Source organism: Rhinichthys klamathensis, unplaced genomic scaffold (genome assembly GCF_029890125.1).
Source record: "Rhinichthys klamathensis goyatoka isolate OS25496 unplaced genomic scaffold, OSU_Roscu_1.1 h1tg000148l_1, whole genome shotgun sequence".
Classification (NCBI taxonomy): domain Eukaryota; kingdom Metazoa; phylum Chordata; class Actinopteri; order Cypriniformes; family Leuciscidae; genus Rhinichthys; species Rhinichthys klamathensis.
The window spans coordinates 1,185,568-1,199,275 of NW_026606683.1; the positions used below are offsets into that span (position 1 = coordinate 1,185,568).

Consider the following 13,708-nt stretch of genomic DNA (forward strand, 5'->3'; position numbering starts at 1 on the left):
ATGACAAATTTAATTACAACAAACCGTTAGACAACATTTGAAAAATTCTATCGACACACAACACCACTTACTGTTTCTCACAGATGCTGTCTGAATCTGGTCTTATGGTACGTTTACACGACAACGATGTACTAAAAAGGGAAACGTTTTTCCAAAGTTGTCAAAATGATCCCCGTGTGACTGCGAAACTGCCTAAAAACACTGTCTTATTCATGCCAGGCCAGTAGTTGGCGATGTCAGTTTGTAAAAAAACATACGCGCCTATAGACTGAACACATAATACGCATGCGTATGACGTCACCGGTTTCACAAATGTACGTCTTTGTAGTTTACACAGAGACGACAACCGTATGGTTTTCAAAATCTTACACTTTGACCAAAACACCATTGTCGTAGAAACGAACAGCCAAAATGCATACAAGTTTTCCGGTTTTAGCTGAAAACGGTGTCGTGTAAACGTTCCTTTACTCTGATCAAATGGTTTCACTTCTACGGTCACTTTCAACACAGCGCCAAGTAAATCAACATCTATTTACAATTTTTATAAAAATCATTTTCCACCTGTGCACACAGGTCAATGGCTTTAGATGCTTCTATTGAGTCAGACTCTGTATTCATGTTCAGTGTTGTGATTTAGGAACCTTGTTTTACTCAAACCGGAGATTAAGAGCTTCAATATGAAACACATTCAGATATACAGAGTTAATCCCCAAACCGCTGCCTAGACCCAGCTGGTTTTGTATTTGTTCCTTTGTTTGAAAGTCATTCATTGAAAAGCAAACAGCAACACTGCCCTTGGCATTTGGTCAGACATATGGGCAGATGGTATCACCGTCTACGCTGTGATAAACAGTCACAGGAAATCAGTTCACAGTAGTGTGGAGACTTCACGTCCCTGTCCGCAAGCACTCATCTCATCTTCCTCAGACGCATTCGGTTCTCCTTGTCCCGCTTCTTCAATGTGCTGATGAACTGGGTAAAAAACAGTTCCTGGTCTTTCCTCTTCAGAACCTGTTTGAATCGAGGGTCTTTTCCGTACTTGTCCAAAAACTCTTTAAACGTTGACCTACAAAAGAGAACATCAAAATGAGATCCTTGACAGTCATCGAATGTTTTATGTCATCAGTGTGATGGTCCTCAATTGCAATTGCGGTGGTTTTCATGGCTAGACTTTGAAGGAGATTATACAGTCGTGAGTCTCAAGTCTGGAAAAGAGCTGAAAACACATGAACCTGCACAGAGCAAATACAGCAATAATGCACAATTTTACCAGGAAACCACTCATTTTGGTGCATTTGCTATCTGACATCTTTAATTAAATAATTTGCTAAGGACACAGTGGTTGCCAGTGCATTCTAAGTGGTTATTAGAGAATTTTCTAGGCGATTGCTAGGGTTTTCGAAGCACATAGTTTTGTGTTCTGGATAATAACTAGATGTTTTGTTGCCTTGTGAGAACTTGCAATTTTGCAATGTTTAACGCAAACATATACATAGATCTATATCATATTTCTACACAGCAGTTAATTATTTAAGATGATCTTTTCTTAAAAAAAAATTCATTGTTTTGCTTCAAGGACAGGGAATGTGAATGTGTTAATAGTGTATGGATTCACATCTCTTCCATTCCATTCATTATAAATGAATCGGGTGAAGAATAGAGTAAAAGCGAAAGCCAGCCTCTGTTCAACCTGCAAAGAGGCAAACTTCAAGCCGAGAGCTAATCCCTGTGGCATGTTTGAATTCAGTTTTGTCAGAGACCTTTAACAAGAAACAAGGTTATAATCAAACACACGACCATCAGTTATTTAAAACTTTTGCTGAATGAATAATCCGCTCTAGAGAAGTTTTTTTTTGTATTAATGCATCAGCAAAAGCAGTCACACTTATTTCATCTCATATACTGTATAAGCTCACCTGGTTGTGATTTTTGACTCCTCAAGCAGTTTTCTGTATTCTTCTTTGGCTTGCTGGAGTTTGCATTTTTTCTCTTTGTGCTCCTCTTTCATTCTTGCTTTGACAAACTGATCATAAATCTGTTGGCAAAATAAATAAATAAAAAATATGAAATATTTAAAAATGTGAAGATAAATGTAATGTTTATTTATACTACGGGGCTGTTGAATGCTTGATTCTGCTTGGTTGACGAACGTTCTAAGGTGTGCAATTATTTTCAGGGAAACGCACGGCTAAAGTAGTTCCAGGCAGGTCTTGACCGCATTACAGGTTCATATCACTTCGCCAACTGATTTCAGTTATTTCAAAGTTCCTTACAGCCAACAACAGCAAAAGAACCAAAACCCACAACGACACTGACCAAGCAAATATAGTAAACAATAGGATAAAAGTGACAAATTATTTCCATGTTTCTTGCCACAAAATTACAGTTGTATTATGTATGGAAAGCACATACTCTTTTTCTGCCTCTCAAACGCACACACTTATAGTACAGATACACACTCGAACAGAAATGTGTCATTAGTGCTGTTTAATGATTTTATCAGTAAAATAGTCAAGCAACTTAAAAGCTACATGACATTTCTCACTAGTGGTGTAATAACGGCACTGTTCTTGAAGCAGATAAACTTACAGTCACAGACTCAGGTAATTCACACACACTTAATCTCTCTCTCTCTCTCTCTCTCTCTCTCTCTCTCTCTTAATCCCACACACAAGAGCGTTTTTAAGGAAAAAAAAACTGACAAATGTCTTGACATCTGAACAATACCTTGAGGTGTGGTAACCATAGTTTAAGCATAATAATTGACTCTGGCTCGTTGAATTACTAGAAAATATCGCACACATCCGCTTCATGTCGTGGCCGCATTACCAGCTTGGATGTGCATTATTTTCTAATTATTCCTTGCATAATATATATAGTGCAAATCATTTTCAATATTATCCTCAATGATGTGATACAGTTTATACAGTTAATGCAAAACCTTAGGTCTTACCACCAACTACTAGTACTTTTAAAACTACTGTACGCCTGTGGAAGTGTAGAGGTGATGAAGTTGTATTAATGTTTGAGGTTGATTGAGGCTGATGTGAAAACTTCATGTCATACCTGTTTACGTTCCTCTGGACTCAGCAACAGGTACCGTGGATCAAAAACAATTTTGTGCAGTTCTTTCTCCCAGGTGGAGAATGCAGACACCTGTTCAAGACACACGGGATGATTGACGCTCACACAGAACAAACGCATGTCAATCACCCACTTCATTACAAACTGCTCCATCTGTAAGATTATTATGGCCCATTGAATTTTCACTGTTGGGTTAACTATTGGATTAACCTTTATCTCCTTTATTCCTTTACGACTGAAGTTTCATTATTGTCCCAAAATCACTGAATTTCTCACCCCTCTTTCCAGAAGCATGTCTCTGAAATGGCCGATCCGGAGCTCCAGCGGTAATGATCCATTTTTTCCTTCATCACACTCATCAGGATGGTCCAGTCTTTAAAGCGATGGAGACATAATACAACAGCTTTAATTACTGTTAAAAGCTTATGAAGTAATGTCCAATAGACTGCATTGATTCTGCCCAAACTATTATTAAAAGTGTATACCAAAGACTTGTCAATGGATAATTACAGTAAATATTGCGTAAATTAAATATGCATGTCATTTCATCAGTTCTCACTTTGTCTTTTTTGCTATGAATAAATTATATCATATACTGCAACCCCTAAAAAAAAGAAAAGAAAAACGGTTGCCATAAATGAAATATTTAATGTAAAAAATAAATATTAAACCTCTCAAAATTCTTATTGAAATGTAAAGTGTAGGGTTGTGTTCTTGTCTCTACGTAGACATATGGACATACATCAAACACCCAACTGTTGGATTTAAATCATCACCAAGAGAGACAGATTGAGAAATTTGCATCAAGCTGTGAGTGCAGATGTTGCCCACCACAAATCAGAGACTTCCTGTTGAGCTGCGATTATTAAGGTGAGTGACATATACAGCACATCTGACACTATATCCTCCCGATCAGTTAAAGCAGACTCAAGATAGATCTGTTGTCATATTTTACATGGCTCGACCCAACTTACTTGTAGCGCTTGGTCTTTGAACTACGTTCCTCTTCATCCTCGTCATCATCTTCATCAGCAGAATTTGAGTCGTCGTCTATTGATGGAACAAATCAAGCTTTATATTAATATATCCTACAAAGTATATAGTTTTTTTAAATAGTAAAATATATAGTTTTATTTATGCACACAACACCAGCTGTTTGAGGTTCTGTATTGATAGATCATGCCAGGTTGTTCGTCTGAAAAGTACAATGAGAACTAATTTACTCGAATAGATTAAGGTCATCAATAAATAATCTCCATGAAACGGCAATAAAACTAAATCAATAAAGATGAAAAGCCTTCTGTGAAATGAAGCCAACCATATAATAACTTCCAGACAAGATCCAGACTAATTCAATATTTGCAGAGCCGCTTCATTGGATTACTGCTTTTAGGTAATCCACGAGAACACCACTTTTGGTGTGTGTATTAAACTTTTGCTTGAGCATCATTATCACACTGTTAGGATTAAACTTCATCCCTTGTCAAATTCTTCATTTTACAGTGCTCCTGTATCAGTCATGAGTTACACTTCAGTGATTCAGCAACTCAGATGACTCTTACCTTGAGGCAGTAGGACTTGCCAACATGATCTCATTAGTATTAGCAAGTACTGTACGCTACCATTCAAAAGTGTATGTGTGTGTGTGTGTGTGTGTGTGTGTGTGGCGGGGGGGGGGGGGGTGTGGCGGGGGGGGGGGGGGGGGGGGTTACAACTACTTCAGCAAGTATGTATTACATTGGAAAGATAATGTTACAATTATTTCAAATAATGCTGTTTTTTTTTTTTTTACTTTATATTCATCCTGAAATCACGCCTTCAAAATATTAAGCAGTGCAACTCTTTTCAACATTGATAATATATTACATTTTTCTTGAGCAGCAAATCAGCAAGTTGGAATGATATAAGGATCACGTGACACCAAAGACTGGAGTAATGATGTTGAAATTAAATTAAATTGTATCATATATATTCAATTAGAAAACAGTTATTTTAAATTGTAATAATATTTCACATTTATATGTTTTCCAGCCTTGGTAAGCATAAAAGTCTTCTTTCAAAAACATTACAAAAAAATATTACTAACCCCAAACTTCTGAACACTTACATTTACTTGAATTTGGATACACACTGAAACACAATATCAGTATACTTAAAGCATCTAAAATGTAAACACTTTTACCTTATTACAGGTTCATGGAAATCACAGGTTGAAATGAGATTGAATTAGAAACACAGTTACCACATTTACTGAATCTTCCATAACAGTTTCTGTTTGTGTGGTTTCTAAAGATAATGATGTTTTCATTATATATTTCATACTTGCTACAATTTTGATAATTAAATTCAGTTATATAAAGAGTTCCAATGATTTATCTTTGTTTGTGCCATTTGAATTTCAATTACAAATAAATGTGCCATTAAATAGGTCAGAAAACACATTGCCTGCATACTAATTCGTACACTATCTATCCTAAATTGTATCTAAAATTGGAAATAATGCGTCCCAAATCATGGTATGTTTAAAAGAGAATGTTAAATATGTCTGAATAGTCTACTATTTCTGGCCAGAATCATTGAGTCTCACCTTTCTTGCGTTTATGTGGCGGGTCCTCAATGATTCGATTGAGGTCTCCACGGTCTTTCAGATCCACTGGTTTCTCCCATACTGACAAATGCATGGTGGGATTGAAGAAGAACACCCTGTCATCGCCTGTCCACACCACACACCTAGAGAAAAGTGAGATGTTGTCATGCTTTTATATACTAACACACACAGAGAGAGAAACACAACCCAACAGCCTGTTAGTGGTATTCTCACAAAGTGACTAAGAAATCCTGATGAAGAAAAACACCAAGCATCAAACATCAAGACCAAAGTGACCCAGAGAGAGAGAGGATTCAGGGTCAAACATGAGAGCTAAGAACCACTAAAACCAGATGGGCTGAATTATTATTTATTTTTTCACAATCATCCTTAAGCTGTTTCACAAGATATTTTTAAATGGATAAAATCCGCAATATGTCAAGAATCAAGTATCTACAAGCCTATTATAGGTTTTAGATTCCGGTCATAAATCCGAAAGTGACCAATTTTTCAGGCGTTCCGCACTAGATATTCATACCTTACAGTGATAATTGTAGACCCATTTCAGGGTAAGTCGGATAAAGTATTCATGGATTCTGCAGTAGTCTGTGAGGTAATTTGATACAACCTCATGCCAACCATGACAAACCAATCCTGACATTTCATTTTGCTACCCAATCGCATCAGGGAGATCGGCAGTGCCTTCCTGTACCGTAAAACTGACCCAATGATATTAAAAAATCTTTGAAACGGCGAATCCGCTCTGCTCATATGCAGTTAATCATAGTGCAAACATATGGTTGGTGCTAGTCGCATGCTTCATTTGTCCTTCCTTGCAGAGATTCTTGAATTTTTAAATCATGTCGATGCAACCTCCATATAAAACAATAACTACAAAATGTACAGCCCTATTTTATTCTACACAAAGGACCATTTTATTGCTCAGAGGTTGTTTTGTGTTATATATCTGTCTCAGCTAACTATGCAGAACTAGGCCTACTATAATCTATTTCTAGCTCAATTCTTCCAAACACTGTGACTGTGCCACTATCCAACTTTATTGGAGCAATTTACCATCTCAAAGTTTATCCTAAAATAAAAAAGACACAGATGAGACAATTGACATACATTGATTAATCTTCATTCTTAAGGCCTGTTAACACCAAGGACGATAACTTTAATGATTACAGTAAAGATATAGTTCTAAAAATCATTCTAAATATAAAATAATTGCAGACACCACAACTATAACGATAACCGCACAAATTAACGTTATCGTTGGAATCACTTTCAGAACTATTTTTTTTCCCTCAGCCAATGAACGATAAAAACACTGACATCCAATCAGAATCTGATTGAAAGAGCATTTAAAGGGATAGTTCACTTTGAAATTAATTTTTGATATGTTTTAGCTTAGCTTTAGGGCATCCAAGATGTAGGTGTCTTTGTGACCACAGTATTTTCAATTTTGATATTTTTAGGTCAAACCGTTCTTGTCTGTCAGTCATATAATCCAGGTCTATGGGGTCCACCTCAAAGAGCATGCACAGAGAAGTCCAAATTAAACATGATTTAATGACTCGTAAATGTAAGTACTCATTGATGGCTTAAGACACGAAACGAGCGGTTTGTGTGAGAAAACGAACAGTATTTATATAATTTTTACCTCTTGTAAACACAGCCAGGTCCAAGTGATCTGAGGTCGCGAGCGCTTCGGTCTTTTCCGGAAAGCACCGGAAGTGATCTCTCGCGCGTGTACGTCACTCACACAATTGTTTTATTTTTAATTTTTTGGGAATTGTTTTCTTTTACGACGGTTTAAACATCGCAAATTAGTACCCTTTTAATTAGCCGTCTTACAATCTCTGCTCTGTGTAAACAATGAGTGACGTACAAGCGCAAGGTTTCACTTCCGGCGCTTTCCGGAAAAGACCGAACCGCCCGCGCCCTCAGATCACTTGGATGTGGCTGTGTTTACAAGAGGTAAAAACGATATAAATACTGTTCGTTTTCTCACACAAACCGCTCGTTTCGTGTCTTAGGCCATCAATGTGTACTTACATTTACGAGTCATTAAATCATGTTTAATTTGGACTTCTCTGTGCATGCTCTTTGAGGTGGACCCCATAGGACTGCATTATATGACTGACAGACAAGAACGGTTTGACCTAAAAATATCAAAATTGAAAATACTGCGGAAACAAAGACACCTACATCTTGGATGCCCTTGAGGTAAGCTAAAACATATCAAAAATTAATTTCAAAGTGAACTATCCCTTTAAAGCAGCAGACGATAAACTCCAGCAACCCCCCCCCCCCCCCCCCCCATTTAAATAAACAGCATGATATCTTGCATTGGTGTGGACGCTAGTATACTTATGGTTATGGTTATAGTTATCGTTGTTGGTGTGAACGGGCCTTTAAAATCCCAAGATCGACCATTTAGTCATACCAGGGTTTCTTCTATCGGTTATCAGTGGTGACGGACCCTGCTGCTGAATTTACAGTCCCAAGGCAAAAGACCTCATATAAAAAGGCATTGTACCGCGAAATAATGGCGGTATTTCATAAATTTTTATTTGTCCTCATGTGCTGCGCAGAACAACAACAAACAGCAAGAACAGTCTGATTCACGAACAAATGATTCTTATGAACTGGTACCTCTGAGTTCAAAACAGGCTGCGTCCGAAATCGCATACTCTCTCGAGTAGGTACTCCTTTAGAATAAGTACCTACTTTGCGACCGCTTAAAAACTATGTTCAACATAGTATGAATGTCTGTAGTATGAATGTAATCCGGACGCACATTCGCCATGTTGTCATTATCATGTGATCTCACTTGATCTTTGACTTTAAAATGGGTTTTATGCACCATAGGAATCTAATCCCGCATCTATATCTGGATAATCACACAACAGCTCCAATTCAGCAAAGCTGGTGTCATCAACCACATGGTAAAAGCAAAGATTTACCAGTTCAAGCCAGTTTGTGTGTGTCAACAAAAGCTAAAAGCCATAAGCCATGACGCCGGCTGGGTTTCAAAAATGTCTGTGCGTGTGTGTATGTGTATGTTTGTGTGTTTGTTTGCAGGGACGGAAAAGCCCACACTGCTTTGGCAGAGAGAAATGGATGTCTTGCATAACACATTGTCCTAATGCAGGTTTTCGATTGGATGTCACAGCATCTGTTGGAAGTTTGCCATGTGCACTGCTGTATTTTATCCAAGCATGTATTACTGTCATCAAACAGTTATACAGCAGCATGCATCATTTAAAGGGTGCTAAAGCAGCTGACATTTATGACAGAATGAGAGGAGATAAAACAAACATCTTTATATCACTATATAAGAACAAAGTGGCTATTAAAGCATTTCAAAACACAGGAGAAAAACACTGCAACTACAATAGTGGCATTTTAAAGTGTAGGTTGACACTGAGACAATTGTGAGAGAACAATCGATTGGTCATTATCTTGCATGCGGAGAGTCATTTATTATCAATAAAGATGCATCAGATTAATGGTGAGCTGTACAATCATATCTGTGCAGACAAAACGGGTAGTTACCATGGTGATCCAGGTATAGGCGTGGTTGCAACTGGCCGCTTGTCTTTGGGCAAGATGTCCTCGTCCATACTGACTTTAAAAGGCTCATCCTGGACACACACACACACACACACATATACCGAAAGGAAAGATACACCATTAAAGACATAAAAGAGCATGTGATGTTGTCTAAGTGACCGAAATGGCCATGTGAGTCTTGTTGTGAGGAATGCTTAAATATAAATATGTGTGTGTGTGTGTGTGTGTGTGTGTGTGTGTGTGTGTGTGTGTTTGTTTATGTCCCTTTTGGGTACATTCACCAGGATACACACCAGTAAACTGAGGACCACCTCAAAAATTGAGGACATTTTGTATGTCCTCATTTGTTTGACTATATAATGGCATTCAGCATACTCTAAAATGGTGTCCAGACTTAAAATCTCACTTGTCCCAAAAAATCAGTTTTAAGTGATTTGTGTATGTGAAGTGTGTATGCCCCCCCACTAAAGTGTGTATAACACAGCGCCCTCTAGGAGTACTGCACTTCCGGAAAAGATACACACTTCGGGGATTCTGACCAATCAGAGCGCAGGAAGCCACTATGAGAGCGGGACTTAATGATCTGACCAATCTGAGGCCATCACGTCATCAACAAAAATGGCGGAGCGGAGGCGATATCATTATTATGAATGAATTGACAGATAATCCACATTCAATAATAGATAAATTCGCAATAATTATTATTTAAATAAAAATAGACTAATTTACCCTGAGCAGCAGGAGCTCTCACGATGTATATGGGCATGTTATTAAACTTTAATCCTCGCAGTTTTGCTCTCGCATCGGAGTCTGCTCTGTGTAACGTTATGTGTGTGTGAAGATCGCGCTGCTGCGCGTCACCGAGACTATACAGCTGTACAGTAACTTACATAGGAGTTTATTAATCATGTAGGAACGAGTTTGAAGCGGGGAAGAGACAGAGACATTACGTCATGTGAATTTACAAAGTACATATTTTCTTCCAAAAGCGGAGGAACAGCTGTTTAAATCTGTCAATATGGATGTGATGATTTATTCATCCAAGTTTGTTTAATAAAAACACACAAGCCACCAAAAGATGTGAAAACATGCTAAATCGCTTGCTTTTATGAGTGATTTTATTTGTTTGAAGTGTTTTCTCCTACTTTGCGTTCTGCCGTTTCCTCTCATAATATCAGTGATTTCCCTGAGTGGCCACCGCCCCTCCCCCACCCCCCGCACGAGCAGGACAGGACTCCGTTACCAGTTACCACAGCAACACATTCACTACAGCAAACAAGCTAACTTTTTTCTTTATTATATTATATTATATTATATTATATTATATTATATTGAGGAGAGCAGTTACAGCAAACATTATTCTTATTATATTATATTGCATTGTATTATTTTATATTATATAAAGAGGAGAGCAGTTACAGCAAACATTCTCTTTGTAGTATATATTATATTATTTTATATTATATTATATAGAGGAGAGCAGCTGCATGAAACATTCTCATATTATATTATTATATTAATTAAATGTTTACACTAATTACATACGTTTTTTTAAGGCGCTTTGGTGCATTTCTCAAATCACAACTAAAATTCTTGTTCAACCTCCACATCATCTAGTCACTTGTGCACATCATGAAAGCAGTTTATCATTCTTTTGAACAAATTGCAAATGCTTTGGTACATTCATGCAATAAATGTAAGTGTCTGCTGTTTCTTACATTATCAATTGCTTATGTCATGTTGATCAAAATGTATTATACTGGTTCTCTGTTGAATAGTCTTACCCCTCAAAACATATAGGCATTAAATTACTAGTTGTCATAAACTGTCAAACATATTTTCTATACAATTCTATTATACTTTTTTTGTCCTGAATTGCAGATGTGAATTTTGAATTTCACTAATGAAGGGGAATGTAAAGCATTAGATCAATCAATGATCACCAGTTCTCTATAATCGCTCAGAGTGCATCTCATGAAGCTTCCTCTGGAAGCCATATAGACAGAGCACAACACATACACACTCTGAGAATGGAAGAACAACAGGGTAACAGCCGAGAAGAAGAAGAGGAGGAGTAAGGATGTGTGGTGGAAGGATACAGAGGTAAAACAGAGAGATTGTAGGTTTCTGAAGAAATAGGGGCCAATATTGTAGATCATGTTCATGACCTCATGGCCGAGGCGGGTTGAAAGCTGAGCTGAATGTTGGGAGAACAACCGTGTGTGTCCTCAAACATTCAAGTCTTTATAGACAGAACATGCGTGTAATCAGACAGTGTTCACTATACTGTACTGTTCACCATAAGCTGTAGACTTACTGTATTACAGTGGAGTCTACTTGCATTTTACATGAGACAGTAAAAATACGTGATAGAGATCCCTTTCCCACTAATTAGATATCTTAAATGATGTTGTGTGCACTTCTGTATTTGTCTTCATTGTTGTACAGCCTTGATGTTAATATTTTGTTGAAAAATTGTTAAGACCCCAGGAAGAATAGCTGCTGCTTAATGGAGTAGCTAATGGGGATCTAAATAATAAACAATAAACAATAAACTCTACAGATAAAGCGTTGTGAATCTAGTTTCGCGTACCTACCCCGAAGTGATAAAATAAAACAAAATTATGTATCAAATTTATAGACAAGTAATTTGTTCAGGCATGGTTTTCTAGGGAAATACAAACCTACGCACATATATTCAAACGCACATAACTATAGAATCAATTCTTAATGCGCATGTGAACGCCATCAGCGTTAATCACAGGTTCACGTTTAAAGTCTGTTTAGAGACATTCATATACATTTTTACCTTGCAGTTACTGTAAATCCGGCCTCTAGTTCATAAACGCCAGAGGAGAACTGGCCCCCACTGAGCCTGGGTTCTCCCAAGGTTTTTTTCTTCTCCATTGGGTCCCTGATGGAGTTTTAGGACACCATCGGGTCACTTGATGGAGTTTTTCGGTTCCTTGCCACTGTTGCCTTTGGCTTGCTCAGTTGGGGATATTCAAATTAATTAACCAATCATTAATACCATTGATCAGCTCTACCAAACGTGGATGTTTTTCCACTAAGAAACGAACATTGTTATTATGTTTTGATTGATACTGTGAAGCTGCTTTGATGCAATCTATATTGTGAAAAGCGCTATATAAATATACTTGATAGAGACATAATGTAACACACACACATATACAGTATGTGTTTGAATAGTCTGTTCATCGCAATGGCATTGTCATTTTTTAACAGACCAACAGTGTATCTGTGAGTCCAGTCTCATAATGGGTACATGTGTTTATGTGTCATACAGATAATGTGCAGTCTTTTCATTGTCATCAAAATCGTAGCCAGTGTTTACTTCTCAAAATACTGATACAGTTATATTGACAACCATCAAAAGCCTGTAACTTGTTAAAAATCCTTAGTACAATATATATCAATGAACATATCAGTGCCTTGTGTCACAAACAAGAATGTCAAAATGCTGTCATGTAATCCTATTGTGTTCTGCTGTTTGTACGAAATGCACTTTCCTTGTTTGCAAATCTTAAGGATGATTCAAGAAATGTACCAAAGCGACTGATAAGAACTGTTTATAGAGGAGAGCAGTTACAGCATACATTCACTCTCTCTCTCTCTATCTATCTATCTCTCAATATATATATATATAGCCTATATATATATATATATATATATATATATATATATATATATAAATCGATAGATAGATAGATAGAGAGAGAGAGAGAGAGAGAGAGAGAGAGAGAGAGGGGGGGGGGGGGGGGCAGAGCAGTTACATATAGTCATACAAAAGAAAAAAAGTGTTTAAAAGAATCATGAATCAAGCTGACACGTTTAAATGTTTGTTTACATAATTATTTTGTACTTAATTTGATTTTAAAAGCCATTGGATCTGCACTAACCCTAACCCTAACCCTAGCTCTGCCTGTGACTGTCAGTCTGACTGAGATCTGCTCACACTGTGATCAGCCGCCCTTCCCCCACAGCACTGAGACTGATCGCGCGCGCGCCCTTCCCCCACAGCACTGAGAGAGACTGATCGCGCGCGCGCCCTTCCCCCACAGCACTGAGACTGACTGGAGTGACAGAGAGTTGAACTTGTCTCTGGCTGAACTAACAGACTGACAGTTACAGGTAGATAGCTAAGCAGAAGTGCTGCTCAAAAGATCACAAACTGTCGTGGCTATGCGTTTTTAAAGCACTTTTACAAGGTCTATTAGCTTCTCCGCCCTGTAATGTAAAATACCATTAATTTATGAAAGAAATACAAAGAAGATAATGCTGTTAAAGTACTTGTTAAAGTTTAATTTAGAGCCTCGAAATAATCCACACCCATCCCCCATCTTAACTCGAATAAATTGACAACAACACAGACTCCAAAAGTAGAGACATATTATACCAGCTTGAATATCAGCCCTGCTGTGTATTTGCATACAT

General features: G+C 37.5%; 1 protein-coding gene across 1 annotated transcript in view; it reads right to left on the reverse strand.

Annotated features, from left to right (window-relative positions):
• Positions 1 to 206: 206 nt before the first annotated feature.
• Positions 207 to 13,708, reverse strand: part of tcerg1l (transcription elongation regulator 1 like) — a 109,568-nt gene continuing 96,066 nt past the window's right edge. Inside the window, exons 8-14 of the mRNA XM_056258095.1 lie at positions 9,236 to 9,324; positions 5,672 to 5,814; positions 4,059 to 4,134; positions 3,361 to 3,457; positions 3,067 to 3,156; positions 1,917 to 2,035; positions 207 to 1,066 (exon numbers count right to left, since the gene is read on the reverse strand). Coding sequence (XP_056114070.1) covers positions 910 to 1,066; positions 1,917 to 2,035; positions 3,067 to 3,156; positions 3,361 to 3,457; positions 4,059 to 4,134; positions 5,672 to 5,814; positions 9,236 to 9,324 — 771 coding nt within the window. The 3' untranslated portion in view covers positions 207 to 909. The remainder of the gene's footprint in view (positions 1,067 to 1,916; positions 2,036 to 3,066; positions 3,157 to 3,360; positions 3,458 to 4,058; positions 4,135 to 5,671; positions 5,815 to 9,235; positions 9,325 to 13,708) is intronic.